The sequence below is a fragment of the Thalassophryne amazonica genome, chromosome 6, assembly GCF_902500255.1.
Source record: "Thalassophryne amazonica chromosome 6, fThaAma1.1, whole genome shotgun sequence".
NCBI classification, from domain to species: Eukaryota; Metazoa; Chordata; class Actinopteri; order Batrachoidiformes; family Batrachoididae; genus Thalassophryne; species Thalassophryne amazonica.
Window position 1 is genome coordinate 119,867,850 of NC_047108.1, and position 18,175 is coordinate 119,886,024.

Consider the following 18,175-nt stretch of genomic DNA (forward strand, 5'->3'; position numbering starts at 1 on the left):
ACTGCATATTTAAGGAAACCGTGTTTCCACGCAGTCAAAACATTATATCAGGAGCAGATCATAGACTGAGCAACTGCCAAATGACAGTCTCTTAAGCTTTACAGATTCTTATTTCTAGTTTGTTCCAAACTGAACATCATCTCCTTACCATGAGGGGAAATTTAAAGTTGTCACTGTCAAATGAACATTCTTTCATTGCCAGAGCCAATCCATGGAGGATGGGAATGAAGATCTGAAACATAAAAGTGTGAGGGTAAAAAACATTATTTCTGTATGATTTTAGAATGTCACTTCCACTGCCTAGCAAAATAACCTTTTTTCCCCCCTGACAGATTAGTTTGTTTGCATTAATTGTCTTGCTTGTCTCATTCAGCTCAAATCAAAACAACTTTGAAACAAGTCCAATTGAGACTTATTCTTCAATACTTTGTCTGGTATTATGCAGTCGTCAGGGTAAAAACACCTGAGGCTCATCGCCTGTGTTGCGTTGTGTGTGTATTCATGCATGCATGGAGGAGCTCAGTGAAGAATGTTGCTGTGAAACTCTGACACAGAGAGGAGATGAGATGACAGAAGTAGCAGCAGCGTGGCACAAAATAAGTTTCGGCATATTTTTTCCTTTTTATCCCATTTAAATGCTGCACCCAAGTTTCATAATGTTTATGAAAGCCCTGTGGATTATTCAGGCATCACGCAGCAGAAACAGTAGTGGTATTCCTATAAAAACAAACACCAGTGTCAACACAACAGGCAATCAAGCTCGATATAAATCAGAGACCATGTCCGTATATTATATTATCAGTATTATGGTGACAGGCATCATCTCAACAGGTACTATCTATATTTGCACTGCAGATATAAAATGATGGCATTAGAGCGTCAACAATTATCAATTACTCAATCATTAAATTAATCACCAATTGTTTTGATATTTGATTTCATCGTTTTTGACTAATGTTTAAATGTCCACATCTGATTTCAGCTTCTTAAATGGGAATATTTTCTGGTTTTGTTACTCATCTCAAACAGTAACCTGAATGTTTTTGGGTTGTGGACAAAACAAGACATCTGAGGATGTCATCGTGTGCACTGGAAAACATTGATCGACACTGTTCCCATTTTCTGACATTTTATGTACAAAACAACTAACTGATTAATAGACTGGTTAGTCAATATGAAAATAAGACTTAGTTGCAGCCCTAGATAGTGTACCACCTCATGAATCTTAGTGGAACTAGATTTGTTAATGGATGAATGTGTTTCACACCTGTCTGAATACATCTTCCTCCTGGTGAGTAATGCGCACCAGTTCCTGAATAAATCCATAGGGAAGGTTCCGACATAGCATATACGGTACCAGCAGCGATGGCTGAAAAGGGCTCCTACATGCAGTAAAGAGAAGAAGAAAAAAACTGTAGTATACCAAAAAATATATATAAATCATGTCTATGGAGACACAGAAGTTACTATGTAAACAGAAAAGGAACAGAATATACACAAATGATACAAAAAAAAAAATTAAAAAGAAACAACTCCAAGACTTTCAATGTTGGTGTCTGACTGGCGTCTTTACCGAGGCTGGGTCAGTGCACCTTGCAGAACCAGGGCAACATGGGAAATACACTGAGAGCGAATGTTGCTGAGAAGCTGGCTGACATTGGGTTGGCTGCACATCTGTAAGAGAACAAATAAATAATTAAAAATAAGTGATATTTCACCTAACGGCTGACAGAGAAAGTTGAATTTCAAAGTTTACTGAGGGCCAAAACCTGCTCTCACTTGCAGACCATCTGTCACACAGCAAGACTCTTAGAAACAGACTGGACTGTTCTCAGGACATGTCACATCATTAGCGCACCGATTATTCACACAATTTTATCTTTACATTTCTGAACCTGAATACATTTCCTAAAAAGAAGAAGCATAAATCATCTGATACAAGACTGATTAAAAAAAATGGTTTAGCTACCTTGGGAGCTTTCCTCTCCTCTATGCCAACACTGTCAAAACGCTCAATGAGGTAGTTCAGCATCTCTGTCTCTTTGCATGCTTCAATGGTAAAACGGTCACTGGCTGAATCACAGGACAACCCCCCCTCCGCTTGCACCGAGACTACACAATGTGAAACAAAGTACACAGACAGACTTAATAGTGTGCATACAAATCTGTGCACGTTAATTTACCAAACCTTCCCAGGGACCTGAAAGAAACACAGTGCAGGTAATTAGTGATCGCAGTGCAGCATCTCAGCGCTGGCTCCCAAAACGCAAAAGAAGAAGAAAAAAAAAAGATAAATTATCTGCAGCAGAACTTTGAAGCACATCTCCTATTCACATGTGATGACATTTCTGTTAGCTGCCAGCTGCAGCAGAAAGACTGAGGCCAAGTGCATCAAACCCAAGGTCATAATGACATTAGTTCTGTTATTTACCCTGGATGTGCAAGCAATGCAGGAAAAATCATATCTGCAATGAGTTACAGCTTCTAACAAAGCCAACAGCAAAAATCCACAAAACTGACTGCATGGTTACATCCAACTTACATTTCCTTGTAAGAAAAAAAAGCCCTTATCATCTTGACAATACCAACAAAACATCCTGTAATTTTAGCATCACTTACTGAGAAAAAAAACATCAAGTTCAGGTCCACTACTAAAGCCATATGCGGTATCACTGCGGTATTGTATCACTTTCTGTTCCGGACCACAGAGGTGTTTTGCTGTATCTGTTAGCTGTTTAATCTGCGCAGTTAGATTGATCTAGTTAACTAGATAACGATTTGTTTCACAGTGTAATCTTCACGTGCCTTAACTAAAGCACTCCCTCTGCTGAATCACCTCTAAATTATTTACACATTATTCACTTTGTGTGTTTTTAGGAATCCGCTAGTTTAGCGCAGCTACTAGCTCTTAGCCGGTTTAGCATGGCGGCTTCTCCTGTCTCTCCCGAACTTTTCTGCTCTGGGTGTGAAATGTTTAGTTATTCCTCGGCCTCCTTTAGCAGTAATGGTACTTGTAATAAGTGTAGCTTATTCGTAGCTTTGGAGGCCAGGCTGGGCGAATTAGAGACTCGGCTCCGCACCGTGGAAAATTTTACAGCTAGCCAGGCCCCTGTAGTCGGTGCGGACCAAGGTAGCTTAGCCGCCGTTAGTTTCCCTCTGGCAGATCCCGAGCAGCCGGGAAAGCAGGCCGACTGGGTGACTGTGAGGAGGAAGCGTAGTTCTAAACAGAAGCCCCGTGTACACCGCCAACCCGTTCACATTTCTAACCGTTTTTCCCCACTCGACGACACACCTGCCGAGGATCAAACTCTGGTTATTGGCGACTCTGTTTTGAGAAATGTGAAGTTAGCGACACCAGCAACCATAGTCAATTGTCTTCCGGGGGCCAGAGCAGGCGACACTGAAGGAAATTTGAAACTGCTGGCTAAGGCTAAGCGTAAATTTGGTAAGATTGTAATTCACGTCGGCAGAAATGACACCCGGTTACACCAATCGGAGGTCACTAAAATTAACATTGAATCGGTGTGTAACTTTGCAAAAACAATGTCGGACTCTGTAGTTTTCTCTGGGCCCCTCCCCAATCGGACCGGGAGTGACATGTTTAGCCGCATGTTCTCCTTGAATTGCTGGCTGTCTGAGTGGTGTCCAAAAAATGAGGTGGGTTTCATAGATAATTGGCAAATTTTCTGGGGAAAACCTGGTCTTGTTAGGAGAGATGGCATCCATCCCACTTTGGATGGAGCAGCTCTCATTTCTAGAAATCTGGCCAATTTTCTTAAATCCTCCAAACCGTGACTATCCAGGGTTGGGACCAGGAAGCAGAGTTGTAGTCTTACACACCTCTCTGCAGCTTCTCTCACCCTGCTATCCCCTCATTACCCCATCCCCGTAGAGACGGTGCCTGCTCCCAGACCACCAATAACCAGCAAAAATCTATTTAAGCATAAAAATTAAAAAAGAAAAAATAATATAGCACCTTCAACTGGAAGTCCCAAAAACCAGTTTTATTTGTTATTATCTATCGTCCACCTGGTCGTTACTGTGAGTTTCTCTGTGAATTTTCAGACCTTTTGTCTGACTTAGTGCTTAGCTCAGATAAGATAATTACAGTGGGCGATTTTAACATCCACACAGATGCTGAGAATGACAGCCTCAACACTGCATTTAATCTATTATTAGACTCAATTGGCTTTGCTCAAAATGTAAATGAGTCCACCCACCACTTTAATCATATCTTAGATCTTGTTCTGACTTATGGTATGGAAATTGAAGACTTAACAGTATTCCCTGAAAACTCCCTTCTGTCTGATCATTTCTTAATAACATTTACATTTACTTTGATGGACTACCCAGCAGTGGGGAATAAGTTTCATTACACTAGAAGTATTTCAGAAAGCGCTGTAACTAGGTTTAAGGATATGATTCCTTCTTTATGTTCTCTAATGCCATATACCAACACAGGGCAGAGTAGCTACCTAAACTCTGTAAGTGAGATAGAGTATCTCGTCAATAGTTTACATCCTCATTGAAGACAACTTTGGATGCTGTAGCTCCTCTGAAAAAGAGAGCTTTAAATCAGAAGTGCCTGACTCCGTGGTATAACTCACAAACTCGCAGCTTAAAGCAGATAACCCGTAAGTTGGAGAGGAAATGGCGTTTCACTAATTTAGAAGATCTTCACTTAGCCTGGAAAAAGAGTCTGTTGCTCTATAAAAAGCCCTCCGTAAAGCTAGGACATCTTACTACTCATCACTAATTGAAGAAAATAACAACAACCCCAGGTTTCTTTTCAGCACTGTAGCCAGGCTGACAAAGAGTCAGAGCTCCATTGAGCCGAGTATTCCTTTAACTTTAACTAGTAATGACTTCATGACTTTCTTTGCTAATAAAATTTTAACTATTAGAGAAAAAAATACTCATAACCATCCCAAAGACGTATTGTTATCTTTGGCTGCTTTCAGTGATGCCGGTATTTGGTTAGACTCTTTCTCTCAGATTGTTCTGTCTGAGTTATTTTCATTAGTTACTTCATCCAAACCATCAACATGTCTATTAGACCCCATTCCTACCAGGCTGCTCAAGGAAGCCCTACCATTATTTAATGCTTCGATCTTAAATATGATCAATCTATCTTATTAGTTGGCTATGTACCACAGGCTTTTAAGGTGGCAGTAATTAAACCATTACTTAAAAAGCCATCACTTGACCCAGCTATCTTAGCTAATTATAGGCCAATCTCCAACCTTCCTTTCTCTCAAAAATTCTTGAAAGGGTAGTTGTAAAACAGCTAACTGATCATCTGCAGAGGAATGGTCTATTTGAAGAGTTTCAGTCAGGTTTTAGAATTCATCATAGTACAGAAACAGCATTAGTGAAGGTTACAAATGATCTTCTTATGGCCTCAGACAGTGGACTCATCTCTGTGCTTGTTCTGTTAGACCTCAGTGCTGCTTTTGATACTGTTGACCATAAATATTTATTACAGAGATTAGAGCATGCCATAGGTATTAAAGGCACTGCGCTGCGGTGGTTTGAATCATATTTATCTAATAGATTACAATTTGTTCATGTAATGGGGAATTCTTCTTCACAGACTAAGGTTAATTATGGAGTTCCACAAGGTTCTGTGCTAGGACCAATTTTAGTCACTTTATACATGCTTCCCTTAGGCAGTATTATTAGACGGCATTGCTTAAATTTTCATTGTTACGCAGATGATACCCAGCTTTATCTATCCATGAAGCCAGAGGACACACACCAATTAGCTAAACTGCAGGATTGTCTTACAGACATAAAGACATGGATGACCTCTAATTTCCTGCTTTTAAACTCAGATAAAACTGAAGTTATTGTACTTGGCCCCACAAATCTTAGAAACATGGTGTCTAACCAGATCCTTACTCTGGATGGCATTACCCTGAACTCTAGTAATACTGTGAGAAATCTTGGAGTCATTTTTGATCAGGATATGTCATTCAAAGCGCATATTAAATAAATATGTAGGACTGCTTTTTTGCATTTGCGCAATATCTCTAAAATTAGAAAGGTTTGTCTCAGAGTGATGCTGAAAAACTAATTCATGCATTTATTTCCTCTAGGCTGGACTATTGTAATTCATTATTATCAGGTTGTCCTAAAAGTTCCCTGAAAAGCCTTCAGTTAATTCAAAATGCTGCAGCTAGAGTACTAACGGGGACTAGAAGGAGAGAGCATATCTCACCCATATTGGCCTCTCGTCATTGGCTTCCTGTTAATTCTAGAATAGAATTTAAAATTCTTCTTCTTACTTATAAGGTTTGAATATCAGGTCCCATCTTATCTTAGGGACCTCTTAGTACCATATCACCCCAATAGAGCGCTTCGCTCTCAGACTGCAGGCTTACTTGTAGTTCCTAGGGTTTGTAAGAGTAGAATGGGAGGCAGAGCCTTCAGCTTTCAGGCTCCTCTCCTGTGGAACCAGCTCCCAATTCAGATCAGGGAGACAGACACTCTCTCTACTTTTAAGATTAGGCTTAAAACTTTCCTTTTTGCTAAAGCTTATAGTTAGGGCTGGATCAGGTGACCCTGAACCATCCCTTAGTTATGCTGCTATAGACGTAGACTGCTGGGGGGGTTCCCATGATGCACTGAGTGTTTCTTTCTCTTTTTGCTCTGTATGCACCACTCTGCATTTAATCATTAGTGACTGATCTCTGCTCCCCTCCACAGCATGTCTTTTTCCTGGTTCTCTCCCTCAGCCCCAACCAGTCCCAGCAGAAGACTGCCCCTCCCTGAGCCTGGTTCTGCTGGAGGTTTCTTCCTGTTAAAAGGGAGTTTTTCCTTCCCACTGTCGCCAAGTGCTTGCTCACAGGGGGTCGTTTTGACCGTTGGGGTTTTTACGTAATTATTGTATGGCCTTGCCTTACAATATAAAGCGCCTTGGGGCAACTGTTTGTTGTGATTTGGCGCTATATAAATAAAATTGATTGATTGATATGCAAAACAGTTTTGTGCAGGGTAAAATATTTGTTTTTGTAATGATAAAAATTCATTTAAAAATTTGAGCATAATGCCTTACTCTGATGCTTACGCAGAAGCTTGAATTTCAAAAAATTCAAGCATTTGCTTCTTTATCTGGATCTGACAAAAATGTAATTATATCTATTTTATGCCAAACCTGTGTTTTCACTGGTTAGACTGACGCATTATCACACACAGCTTTGGAGAATAAACAAAAGGAAACCCCTGTCTCCACCCTTTTTACATTCAACTACTTCCTTCCACTTAAATCCTTAGAAGATTGCCTTGCATCAGTGAGAAGCTGGATGTGTAGCAACTTCCTGCTTTTAAGCTCTGATAAGTCTGAAATGATGCTTCTTGGTCCAGTGAGACATCTGCATCAATTTGACCAGTTAACGCTTAGCCTAGGCTCGTGTGTCATACATCACACTGACAAAGTGAGGAACCTTGGGGTAATTTTTGATCCTCCGTCGTCCTTTGACCTCCACATTAGAGATATTATGAAGACTGCTTTCTTCCACCTGCGAAATATAGTGAAGATTCATCCCATCCTGTCTATGACTGATGCTGAGACCCTAATTCATGCATTTATCTCTTCTACATTGGGCTACTGCAATGTTCTATTTTCTGGTTTACCGCAGTGCAGCATTAGGGCTCTCCAATTGGTTCAAAATGCTGCTGCCAGACTTTTGACAGGAAGCAGAATGTTTGACCACATTACACCCTTTTTTGACATCCCCTTCACTGGCTTCCTGTCTCTGTGAGATCAGATTGCACCTGACCTAGCTGACCTAATTAAACTCTACATAGTGGCCCGGGCTCTGCTTTCTCAGAGTGCAGGACTACTTTGTGTCTCTAGGGTGAATAAGAAGTCTGTGGGTCACAGAGCTTTCTCTTATCATGTCTCTGTTCTGTGGAATGATCTCCCTGCATCAATAAAACAGTCAGATTCTGTAGAGACTAGGGATGGGTATCGAGAACTGGTTCCTTTCGGGTATCGTTAAGAAATGATTATGAATCATTTCATCATATCATGAATCATGATATGAAATGATATAGAAATGATTAACCTTTTGCTTAACGATCCCCTTATCGCTCCTTCAGAGTGGCCGTTGTTTTTGTGGGTGTTTGTCAGGAAAATGATAATTTCTCTACATTGATTAAAGACCCTGCAGCGGGTCTGTAACAAACTTTTCTGCAGCGCGGCTTTGCTTTGAACCTTGAACCAATCAAAGCAGCGATTCGCAGATCGAAATAGTGCTTCGATCTATTGCTTAGTTGATTCATTATTTTATTTCGCTTTATTTTCATTTTCCCCTGCTAAAACCCTAAAGAGCATATGTCTATGAGTAATATTTACCTTTTTAATGTTAAATGGACCTGTTATGGTCTTCTGAAACAGTTGATAGATGTATTTTATAACTTAAAAAAGGGATCGATGCTAACGCGTTAGCATGTCTATGGCATTTTTAATGTTAAAGTTAGCATTAAGCTATTGCAGCTGTCAGCACGTTTGGGTGCATTTGTTTTCTGTACAATAATTAATGGCTCAGGGTTTGTTGTCGTAAAAGAGTCATATGTATTACAAATTGTAACTTTTTAAAATTTATTTTTGTTTATATATTAATAATAATAGCAACAACAACAATAACAGTAATAATAACTAATAATGCTACAATACAATTTTAGAGAAAGAGACAAAAAGAACCTGATTAAAAACACAACAGAAAATATAAAACCAACTAACAATGAACATAAATAAATAAATAAATAAGTGTTTCCTGTGAACACCTAGTGACTCTTACACCTCCATTTCATCCCCGTTTTATTTAAGTTTAATAATTTGTTATGGTCAAACCATATTTTCAATTTGTTAATTTCTTCAGTGATTTCCTCCAGAACTATCTGCCAAACTAGAAAACTGCTGCATCCTAGTAAGAGCAGAATACTACTGGAATTAATATGAATAAAGAAGGCTGGAGGTTTTTTCTCACCACATGGATTCTGCTTACTGCAGTTTATTGTCTGGAATAGTCCCAGATTGCATTTCAGAGCTTCTAGAATTCAAACATTTTTTGTGCAGGTGGTGGTGGGGGGTAATTTTGGGTTACAGCTTTTTTTTGTTTTTCACCACTTTCATCCCTGAATATGTCAATTGTGAGTCACTTTTGTGAGGATTAAAGTCACTAACTGGGACTCCTGTCTTGTTGCGAGAAAGAAATGAGAATTGTCCTCCGTTCTGTTCACACAGGTCCAAATGCTGAGCAGCTCTCTGCCGAGTCAAGTTAGAATGATAGAGTCCAGCTGGAATTAATAACTTCAAAGTGGAACACCGTTTAAATCAACTGACACCTCTTTCCAAATGTTGTAACACAAACAAACTGCAATTGATCAAAACGTTTTTTCCTCCCAAAATGAGACGTCCTGCGCTGATGTGCAGCAGCCGGCTGAGCTCAGCTCAGAGGTACAGAGAGACATTCATGCCAAAATGTCTGAAAGGAAATGCTTTTGACAAAAACTACAGATTTTGTTTATTTATGTCCAGAGATCATGGATATAGTTACCAATTTCATATTTATTTACTTTAAGACTCAATAAAATACATAGAAAACCTGTAAAGCCTACTTTTAGTACAAAATTCACAAGAGGTATCAATAAGGAATCACATCGATAAGCTGAATCGATAATGGCATTGATAGATAAAATCTTATTAATACCCATCCCTAGTAGAGACTTTCAAGTCCAGACTTAAGACACACTTATTTTCCCTTTCGTATGGCTAGCATACTGGCATAGTATGGTACTATGCTTTTTACCCTTTTAAATTCATTTTATTAGGAAACGGAGCGTGCCGCGGCCTCAACTTGATCTAAATTATGGGTCTTTTAGTGAAGCTTAGGGCTAGTGGCACGGCGATCACCTTAGTATTTCCTGTTTTTCTTGTTGCTTAATGCTGACAAATTATACTGTATTTGTTGTCTTTCTGACACCTGATTCTGTTTTTTTCTCTCTGGTTGAGGTGCGGCTCCATCCAGAGATGGGTGCGGTGTCTGTTTCTGAAACCCTCCTGTCCTGCGCAACGGCAACATTTCCTGTATATTCGTTTTGTGAATTGTTTTTTTAAATTGTGTTGGTAGCATGGCCCAAGCAGAGGGTCACCCCTTTGAGTCTGGTCTGGTTGAGGTTTCTTCCTCAAACCATCAGAGGGAGTTTTTCCTTACCACTGTCACCTGTGTGCTTGCTCTGCAGGTTGGTAAGGTTAGACCTTACTTGTGTGACGTGCCTTGAGGCAACTGATTTGGCGCTATATAAATGAAAATAAATTGAAAACTGAAACCACATTAAATATTTTCAATTCTAAACCCCAAACTTTTCATTAGTTGTAATTTAAAACAGTTTGTAACATTATCCATAAATCTGCTTCAAAATGTCAGAGCTACACTCCAGACGCAACCCAAACAAAGCTGTTAGTTTTTGGTTTGCCACTGTACCTGGGGATTTCTGTGCTGTTAGTAACAAATGACCCCGAGCCCACTGTCACATGCAGTGGAGCTTTGCCAAGCCGACACACACACACACACAATACATACACCGTGCAGTGGTCTACCTGGACCCAAACTGAACCCGTGTTAAATCCTCCTCTTCCAAATCAGAATCTTCATCACTGATGTCCTGAGACATATCAGAGAGGGCAAAGAACAGGTACGACAAGGAGCTAACATGAAGAGGAAAGGAGACAAAGAGAAAATGATAGGTTGAAAACAAAAAAATAAGATAATAAAAAAGAAATAAATTAATTATGGAAGCAAAGGAACAAAAGGAAGGTGAAAAAACATGAACACTGATGTGAAATGAAAACTAGTTAGACAGCAGGACAGCAAGCAAATGAGCACAAAAGAACAGATGCAGGAGGGAAGAATTCTTGCATGAAGATGATGTGATGACGTTTTTTGTAAAATATTCATTAGTGCCATTTTGTCTGCAGCTTGAACAGTGTCAGAATGCTTTCTCTGCTGATAAATGAGCTTTGTACCACTGTAAATCATGTAGCTTTTCAGCAGCAAAGAAAAGATTTGAACTACCACTTCAGAATATATATATATCTACATTCTTTGAAAAACAAAATACATACATGCAAGAAAGTTATATTCTGCAGAAAAAAAAATACAGTAGTTTAGCTTTATTTATTTTTGGCTGAATCTCAAGTAATCATGATCTTGAAGATCATTTAGGATATCATCGTGGGGGGTGGGTCAATATATTTGTTGTTTATGATGTAATGACACTGCCCAGCAAACATAAAATCTTTGCAATATTAGTGTTAAAAATATCTGCGTTGCAAGCTAAAGCTCACTCAGTTCAAGCATTAAAGTATGCAAAGCTTAAAGTGACTGTATTAGCTGAAGGTAGACTGTAAGTAACTTACATAAGAGGCAACACAGTCATTTAGCTGAAAAGAATTTTGAGCTCACACCCACAATCTTGGTAGGTAGGACACCAATAACCAAAAGATTAGTATGTTTCCACCTGTGTGCACCACACAGACATAACAGCATACAGATGGATGATGAGATACCTAGATGGTGGGATCCAGGCACCCAAGGCGGCTTGACGGCCATTTGATGTGGGAGAAGGGGGCACCGAGGGAACAGGTGTGGAGGAAGCGGGATTGTGAGGTCTAGATGAGTTTAGGGAGAAGGACTGGGGACTGGGCAGTGGCAGAGTAACCGGGGTGTTGGGGGGAACACCGGGGCCTGCGGGGCTCAGAGATGCCCCAAACCAACTAAAACCTCTGTGACCTGGAGTAGATGATGAAGGAGGTCCCCAGGGAGAGTTGACAGAGTAAGGCCGATAGCGCTGTGAAATGGGCACTGGGGCAGACTGAGGGCTGACAGGGCGTCTTGGTGTAGCAATCATGGGTGAGCTGGGGGGCACAAGGAATTGCGGGGTAGAGGGAACAGATGGCAAAGGGGGTGTAGTGGCGGTTGGGAGAGATGATGAGGTCCCTATGGCTGTATCCAAAGTCATAGGTTGAGGAAAACTGCACTCACATAGACTGTGGACAACATTTTGAGATAATTGGCAAAAACATACACCAAAAATGTTAAATGGTTAGAAAAAAAAATAGCAACTGTCATTTACACTCATTAGATACACACACACACTTTAGAAAACGCCTGTGTCGATCAGCCAAAGTAGCTAACAAAGGTATTTGGGTGTAAGAGCTCAGAATACAATATCTAAGCACTTGCCTGGACATAGAGCTGGGTCCAAAAGACCCAGCATTTGGGGTCATGGGACTGCCACCTTGGCTGGACGGCTGCCCCAGCATCAGACGGTGGTCAGGGGATTTAGCTGCAGCAATTGGCAGAGAGGTGGCGGTCAAGCTGGCAAAAGGGTTGTGGACACGTGACTGGATCGACATCATTAAGACCTCCATCAAGATCTGGCCAATCAGGTCTTTGAAGTCAGAGTATACTACAAAGGAAAGAACAACAGTCTAGATGCCAAATATAAAGATATGTTTCCTGTAAATAATGTTGCTGATTTCAAGTGGAACGTCTTCTTATTCACTAAATTACCATCTTTAGGCCTTTGATGGAATTCTGCAACCATTGAAGGGAGAAAGACGACATCTCTGTCTTGTTGCTTCCACGATACGCGGAGGATCCTACAAATGAGCTGTAGAGCTTGTTCTTCAGAGACATCTGAGTTCGTAGAGAGCTCCTGAGTACAGAAATGTGAGGAAAAACAGCAATAATTTAATCACAAAGCAAATTAAAGAGAAAAGAATTTTAAAAATGGGTTTTAGAAAGTGAATGTGAAATGAAGTAGGATTATACTGACAGTCATTTTGTTTCTTATCTCATTGTAAATCTAAATGACAAAAGGTCATGAAGAGACAATTCTGGATGTAAAATTAAACACCTAAAAACAAAAGCAAAAGTAGAAACTATGGAAAGTCCCGTGGAACTACACAAAACCTGTCAGACTTGTTCTCAGCCACATCACATTAAGATGGGCAAGAATGAAATAAAGAGTGGCAAGTATAAAACTGATAAAAGAGATTTGTGCTGGTGAGTAACATTCACTGCTGTTGTTTACTTTATCAGTTAAGTTCCTCTTCTCTCTGCGATCACCATCCTCCACTTCCATGTTCTCTATACCTGAGTCTACATCCACCTGGGACATGCTGGACAAAAATAAATAAATAAATAAATAAATAAATGGTGCTCAGTATGTTGGTTGGTCACAAAAAAGAGTCAATTGAAAATGTCTCAATTGGCCAAGAACAAAACAACACGAGGCTATGACACAAAATGCTGAAAATTCTGACAGTTCTCATAAAACAGCATAACAAGTCATTTATGAAGTACATTAGATACAGCCTCAGACAGCTTCACTGCCCCCCAACCCCTACTCACCCAAGCATTCAGGTAACTAGTTCATAGTCCAGTCAGAATGGCCAAAAAGGTTGGGAAACATTAGTAAAAACCTGAAAATTGGTATATGCCCTCCCCTCTGTATCCTTGATAACATACAGAATGTCCCCGTGTATCCTCATTGAGCTTTCACCGTTACGACATCATATCTTATATTTACATGAGAAACAGCCTCATCCAGTAAATAACTTAGTACACAAGGGTATTTTTTTTTTTGTTTGTTTTTTATTAAATAGCCATACAATGCTTTGGAACATTGATGTAAATGTAAATAAACAAAAAGAGCATGAGATCACAATGTCATGACCTCATTTATGACATCATAATATGATATCTTGTAGAATTACCTCATAGTTGATAACTATAGCAATTTTCAGTGGAATGTTGAGGACGTTATACAATCCAGGATAGGTGTTCTATGCAGTTTTTCAAACTTGGGGACTTGGGTTCACAATATAGTATCACGAATCAGACTGTGCCTACATAAAAGGTTAATGAAGTCACATTCATCAAAATGATCCTCGTCAGTGATGTGGAAATCAAATGTTTAATTTTTGAGTACCAGTGAATCAGAATTGAACTCATCTTTGATCTCTTTTCCATCAAAGACCGGCTATTCATCCGTGTCTGACACACAAATGTCCAGTTTTTCAGAATTGCTGCAGCCATTTCCATGGCAATGGCCGCATAGAATTGTACAGAACAGACCTGACTTCTTGCAGCCACACGATCGCTCACAACCACTTTTGCAATTGCAGGAAATCGAAATCTACTTGATATCATAATATGTTTCCTTTTGAAGCAATCTTCTCTATCAAACGATGATATACACACCACTGCCAATAATTAAATAGATAAATGATGAACATGTGTGAAACACTATTTTCAACATCCATGGCATCATGACATCATGCCAGGAAAAGCTCAAGGAGGATACACAGGGACTTTTAGTATGTTGTTTACGATGGTTAAAGGATTGCATCCACCAATTTTCATACAAAAGATACATTTGTGGAGTTGCAAAAAACAAAAACAAAAAAGCCCTGCCATTTCATTTGTCTTCAAAGTCCTGAAGAAAGCATATTAATTAAAAAATATATAGCATACCTCTTTTCACATGAGGCAGTGTCAATGTCCATGCTTTGTGAACGTGACAAACTCTGAGACTGAGTCTCAAGGCTGTTGGAGGGAGAGCTGGAGAGGGAGCTCAGTCCCTCACTGCTCTGACTTCCATACGCAACCCCTACAACAGCAACACACACAAAATTCATCATTTCAATACTGTACCTGGAACGATACCTGCATTCATACCCTGGGTGGAACAGCACATTGTGTATTGTGATAATTCTATCTTAGGGCCTGCATCAAATTGTAACAGTTTTTTGTTTATAATGAGAATTGAGATACCATAAAAATTTAACTCCTGTATGGATGAAATTATTTCTTGCAGGAGAATGTAAATTACTTGTAAAATATACAAATAGGAAACAGGTAACAGGCTACAATTTATACTTCAGAATAATGTGTTTCTTTTAAATCTAAACATTCACATGGATTACTTTACGCACAATATGTGTGAACAGCGACGTTAATTATGTATCATGATATTTATCAAATCACAGTTGGTGTGTCATATGTACGTATATCATATATGTAGTTATCAGGGAGACAGTGTATTGTTTCACCCCTACTTTAACAATGATAACATTTTCTGTGAAAATGGTAGCATTTCATCTAAAAAACTAAAATAAAGAACCGGATGCAAAAATTCCACCTGTTTCCCTTCTATCGCCACACACAATGCTTCACTGCTTCACTTATCTAATCACACTGGACAGTGTTTAATAAACATCCTTTGTGACAATGGCTCAACCCCAACCATTCTCTCAATGAGGGATTTCTCCATTCTTTGTAATGAGTTCCTCTCAGAAACTTTCTGATTAGGGCACAAACATATTTTAATTCCACTAATTTTACCCCATAACACAATAGAAAACATATCATGTTAGCATATTTGTGTTCTCTGAGGGGCAGCTCTTTTTAAGTTATTCATACTTGTACAGCAACATGACATAACTGCAGAAAAAGTCAGTTTCATGTCAAATCTTTACAGTCAGCCCACCTCTGTGGTTGATTCAAATATTGCAAGTCTCCGCTGCCCAGATGGCTACAAATCAACACATTATGTGCTGTCACCAGTGTTGCAATGTAATGAAGTAGAACTGTACTTAAGTATAATTTTGACTTATAGGTATTTTACTTTGTTATTTACATTTCTGGAGACTTTCACTTTTACTCCACTACATTTCCTCAATAAAATGTATACTTTTACTCCAATACATCTCCCTTAAACATCTTTGTTAGTCATTACTACAATGTAAATGTAGAAGAAATTTGACTTGGCAATGCCTGTTTGCAAAGGTGAAAGTAAGCCGGAGCGCAGCTGTACACCAGGAAGAGATACAGTCCTCCACAGCCGGAGCGCAGCACCTTCCACCCCTACAGCATCAAGTGCCGTATTTGACACAAAAAATAAGTTTAAAAGACAAAAAATAAATAAATAAATAAATAAATAAAGGATGACAGGTTGAATATGCGCCCCCGCTGAAGAAGAGGAGTGAAAACCATGTGTGCTTTGGACTTGAGTTTCCACATCTAGGAGGGGTACCAAAATAACCAACCCGTACTGTACCACTTTTTCGGCACCCTTTGTCTGGGGTCCCAAAATTAATAACCGGTTACAAAAGGGAAGTGCTAACCCGCTGCTGTGAATTGAACAGCTAAAGCAAAAGCTGCAGTCCTAATGCGAACAGTTTGGAGCAGTGGTTTCCAAATTGTGGGGCGTGCACCAACTAGGGAGCATGACAGTTCTTCGGGGGGGTTGCAAAAACAACTGTAAACACTGTTAACCAACAAAAGAAGAAGGGGAAAAAAGGAAAAAAGAAATCACTTTTAGCTAACATGCCAGGAGCAAATTGGATACATTTTTTGTGCGCAAATTCCACTAGTTTCACTCCAGAAACCAAAAAAAGAAGAAAGTAGAGGACAATCTTCATTTGCTCCTCTCCACAGTGCATCCTGCATCAGCCGCCTGTGCGCGTCAAAGACTCAGACTCATTGCTCACACTAAACAAGAGGTGAGATGAGACTGAAATGAGATGAGAGACTAAATATGTATAAAAGTTGAATTAATATTATTTATTTTAAAATGTGTTAGTTATGCCAAAGACATTTTAAAACACACAGATGTTTAAATGTTTTTAAAAAAGGATGTTTAAAATATGACAAAAGGTAAAAAAAAAAAAAAAAAAAAAAAAAAAAAAAAAAAAAAGCACACTTTGAAAACCCCTGGTTTAGTCTTAACTGTTCACACTAAACTATGTGAATGGTTTTAATATTAGGAACAGTTTGTTTCTAATACTAAAACCATTCACACACTGAGTAAATATAAAGTCTTAATCTTACCTGTTTGTTTCAGTCAGATTCATCATCACAGCCTGATGAAAACTTATCCATATAAGTGTCCTTATTTTGGAAAACGGCCACTGGAAATACTTTAGTTCTTTGTCGTGGCTGAAGAAATGTAGTGTTTTTAAAGAAGTCCTACTGTGTTTGTCTGCTCCAGGTGCATTTCTCAGCCTGAATCAGAGGAAGCTGGCGCTTTGTGCCTCAACAAGAAAATTAACTTATTTCAACACCACGTATTTCCTGTTTAGGGGGAATTACTACAGGCAGATTCATGGTTGTGCGATGGGGTCTCCAGTATCCCCCATTGTGGCCAATCTGTACATGGAGTGAGTGGAGAAGACAGCCTTGATGTCTTTCACGGGCATCTCTCCCAGTCACTGGTTCAGATATGTTGATGACACATGGGTTAAAATCAAGCAACAGCAAGTTGAGGACTTTACAGAACACATCAACTCGGTGGACGCCAATATCAAGTTCACACGTGAGGATGCCAGAAACAACCATTTAGCCTTCTTGGACTGTGATGTTACGATTGGAGAGAACAGGCAGCTCCAGACAGGGGTTTACAGAAAACCAACACACACTGACCAATATCTGCTCTTTGGCTCAAACCACCCCCTTGAACACAAGCTCGGGGTGATCAGGACGCTTCAACACAGAGCCCTACAGGTGCCCACAACTGCAGAGGGAAGGGCTAAAGAACAACAACGTGTCCGGAAAGCCCTCACAGTATGTGGGTACCCACGATGGTCCCTGGACAAAGTGCAGAAGTCCCAGAGAACAAAGAGACCAGATAGACAGGAGATGGAGACAAGAAGAAGAGGAGTGTCTCTCCCTTATTTAGCAGGAGTAGGGGAAAAACTACAGAGGATCTTCAGACAGCACAAAATCCCACTTTACTTTAAACCAGTTAACACCTTGAGACAGAAATTAGTTCACCCTAAGGACATGATCCCTAGTTACAAACAGAGCAATTTAGTGTATTCTATCAGATGTCAGGAAAACTGTAACGAACACTGCATAGGTGAAACAAAGCAACCTTTACACAAAAGGCTATACCAGCACCGCAGAGAGGGCGCCAGAGGACCTCAGTCTGCGGTACATCTCCACCTTAAAGACACTAACCACACGTTTGAGGACAAGGAAGTTAAAATATTAGCCAGAGAGAAGAAATGGTCTGAGAGAGGGGTCAAAGAGGCATTCTTTGTGAAACGTTTGAAACCCAGCCTTAACTGGGGAGGGGGTCTGAGACACACTTTATCCCC

General features: G+C 39.7%; 1 protein-coding gene across 1 annotated transcript in view; it reads right to left on the bottom strand.

Annotated features, from left to right (window-relative positions):
• Positions 1-18,175, bottom strand: part of ube4b (ubiquitination factor E4B, UFD2 homolog (S. cerevisiae)) — a 60,690-nt gene that overhangs the window by 36,145 nt on the left and 6,370 nt on the right. Inside the window, 9 exon segments of the mRNA XM_034173271.1 lie at positions 149-232; positions 1,268-1,382; positions 1,574-1,674; positions 1,970-2,095; positions 2,097-2,112; positions 12,252-12,477; positions 12,582-12,726; positions 13,105-13,192; positions 14,550-14,685. Of these exon segments, the coding sequence (XP_034029162.1) occupies positions 149-232; positions 1,268-1,382; positions 1,574-1,674; positions 1,970-2,095; positions 2,097-2,112; positions 12,252-12,477; positions 12,582-12,726; positions 13,105-13,192; positions 14,550-14,685 (1,037 nt within the window).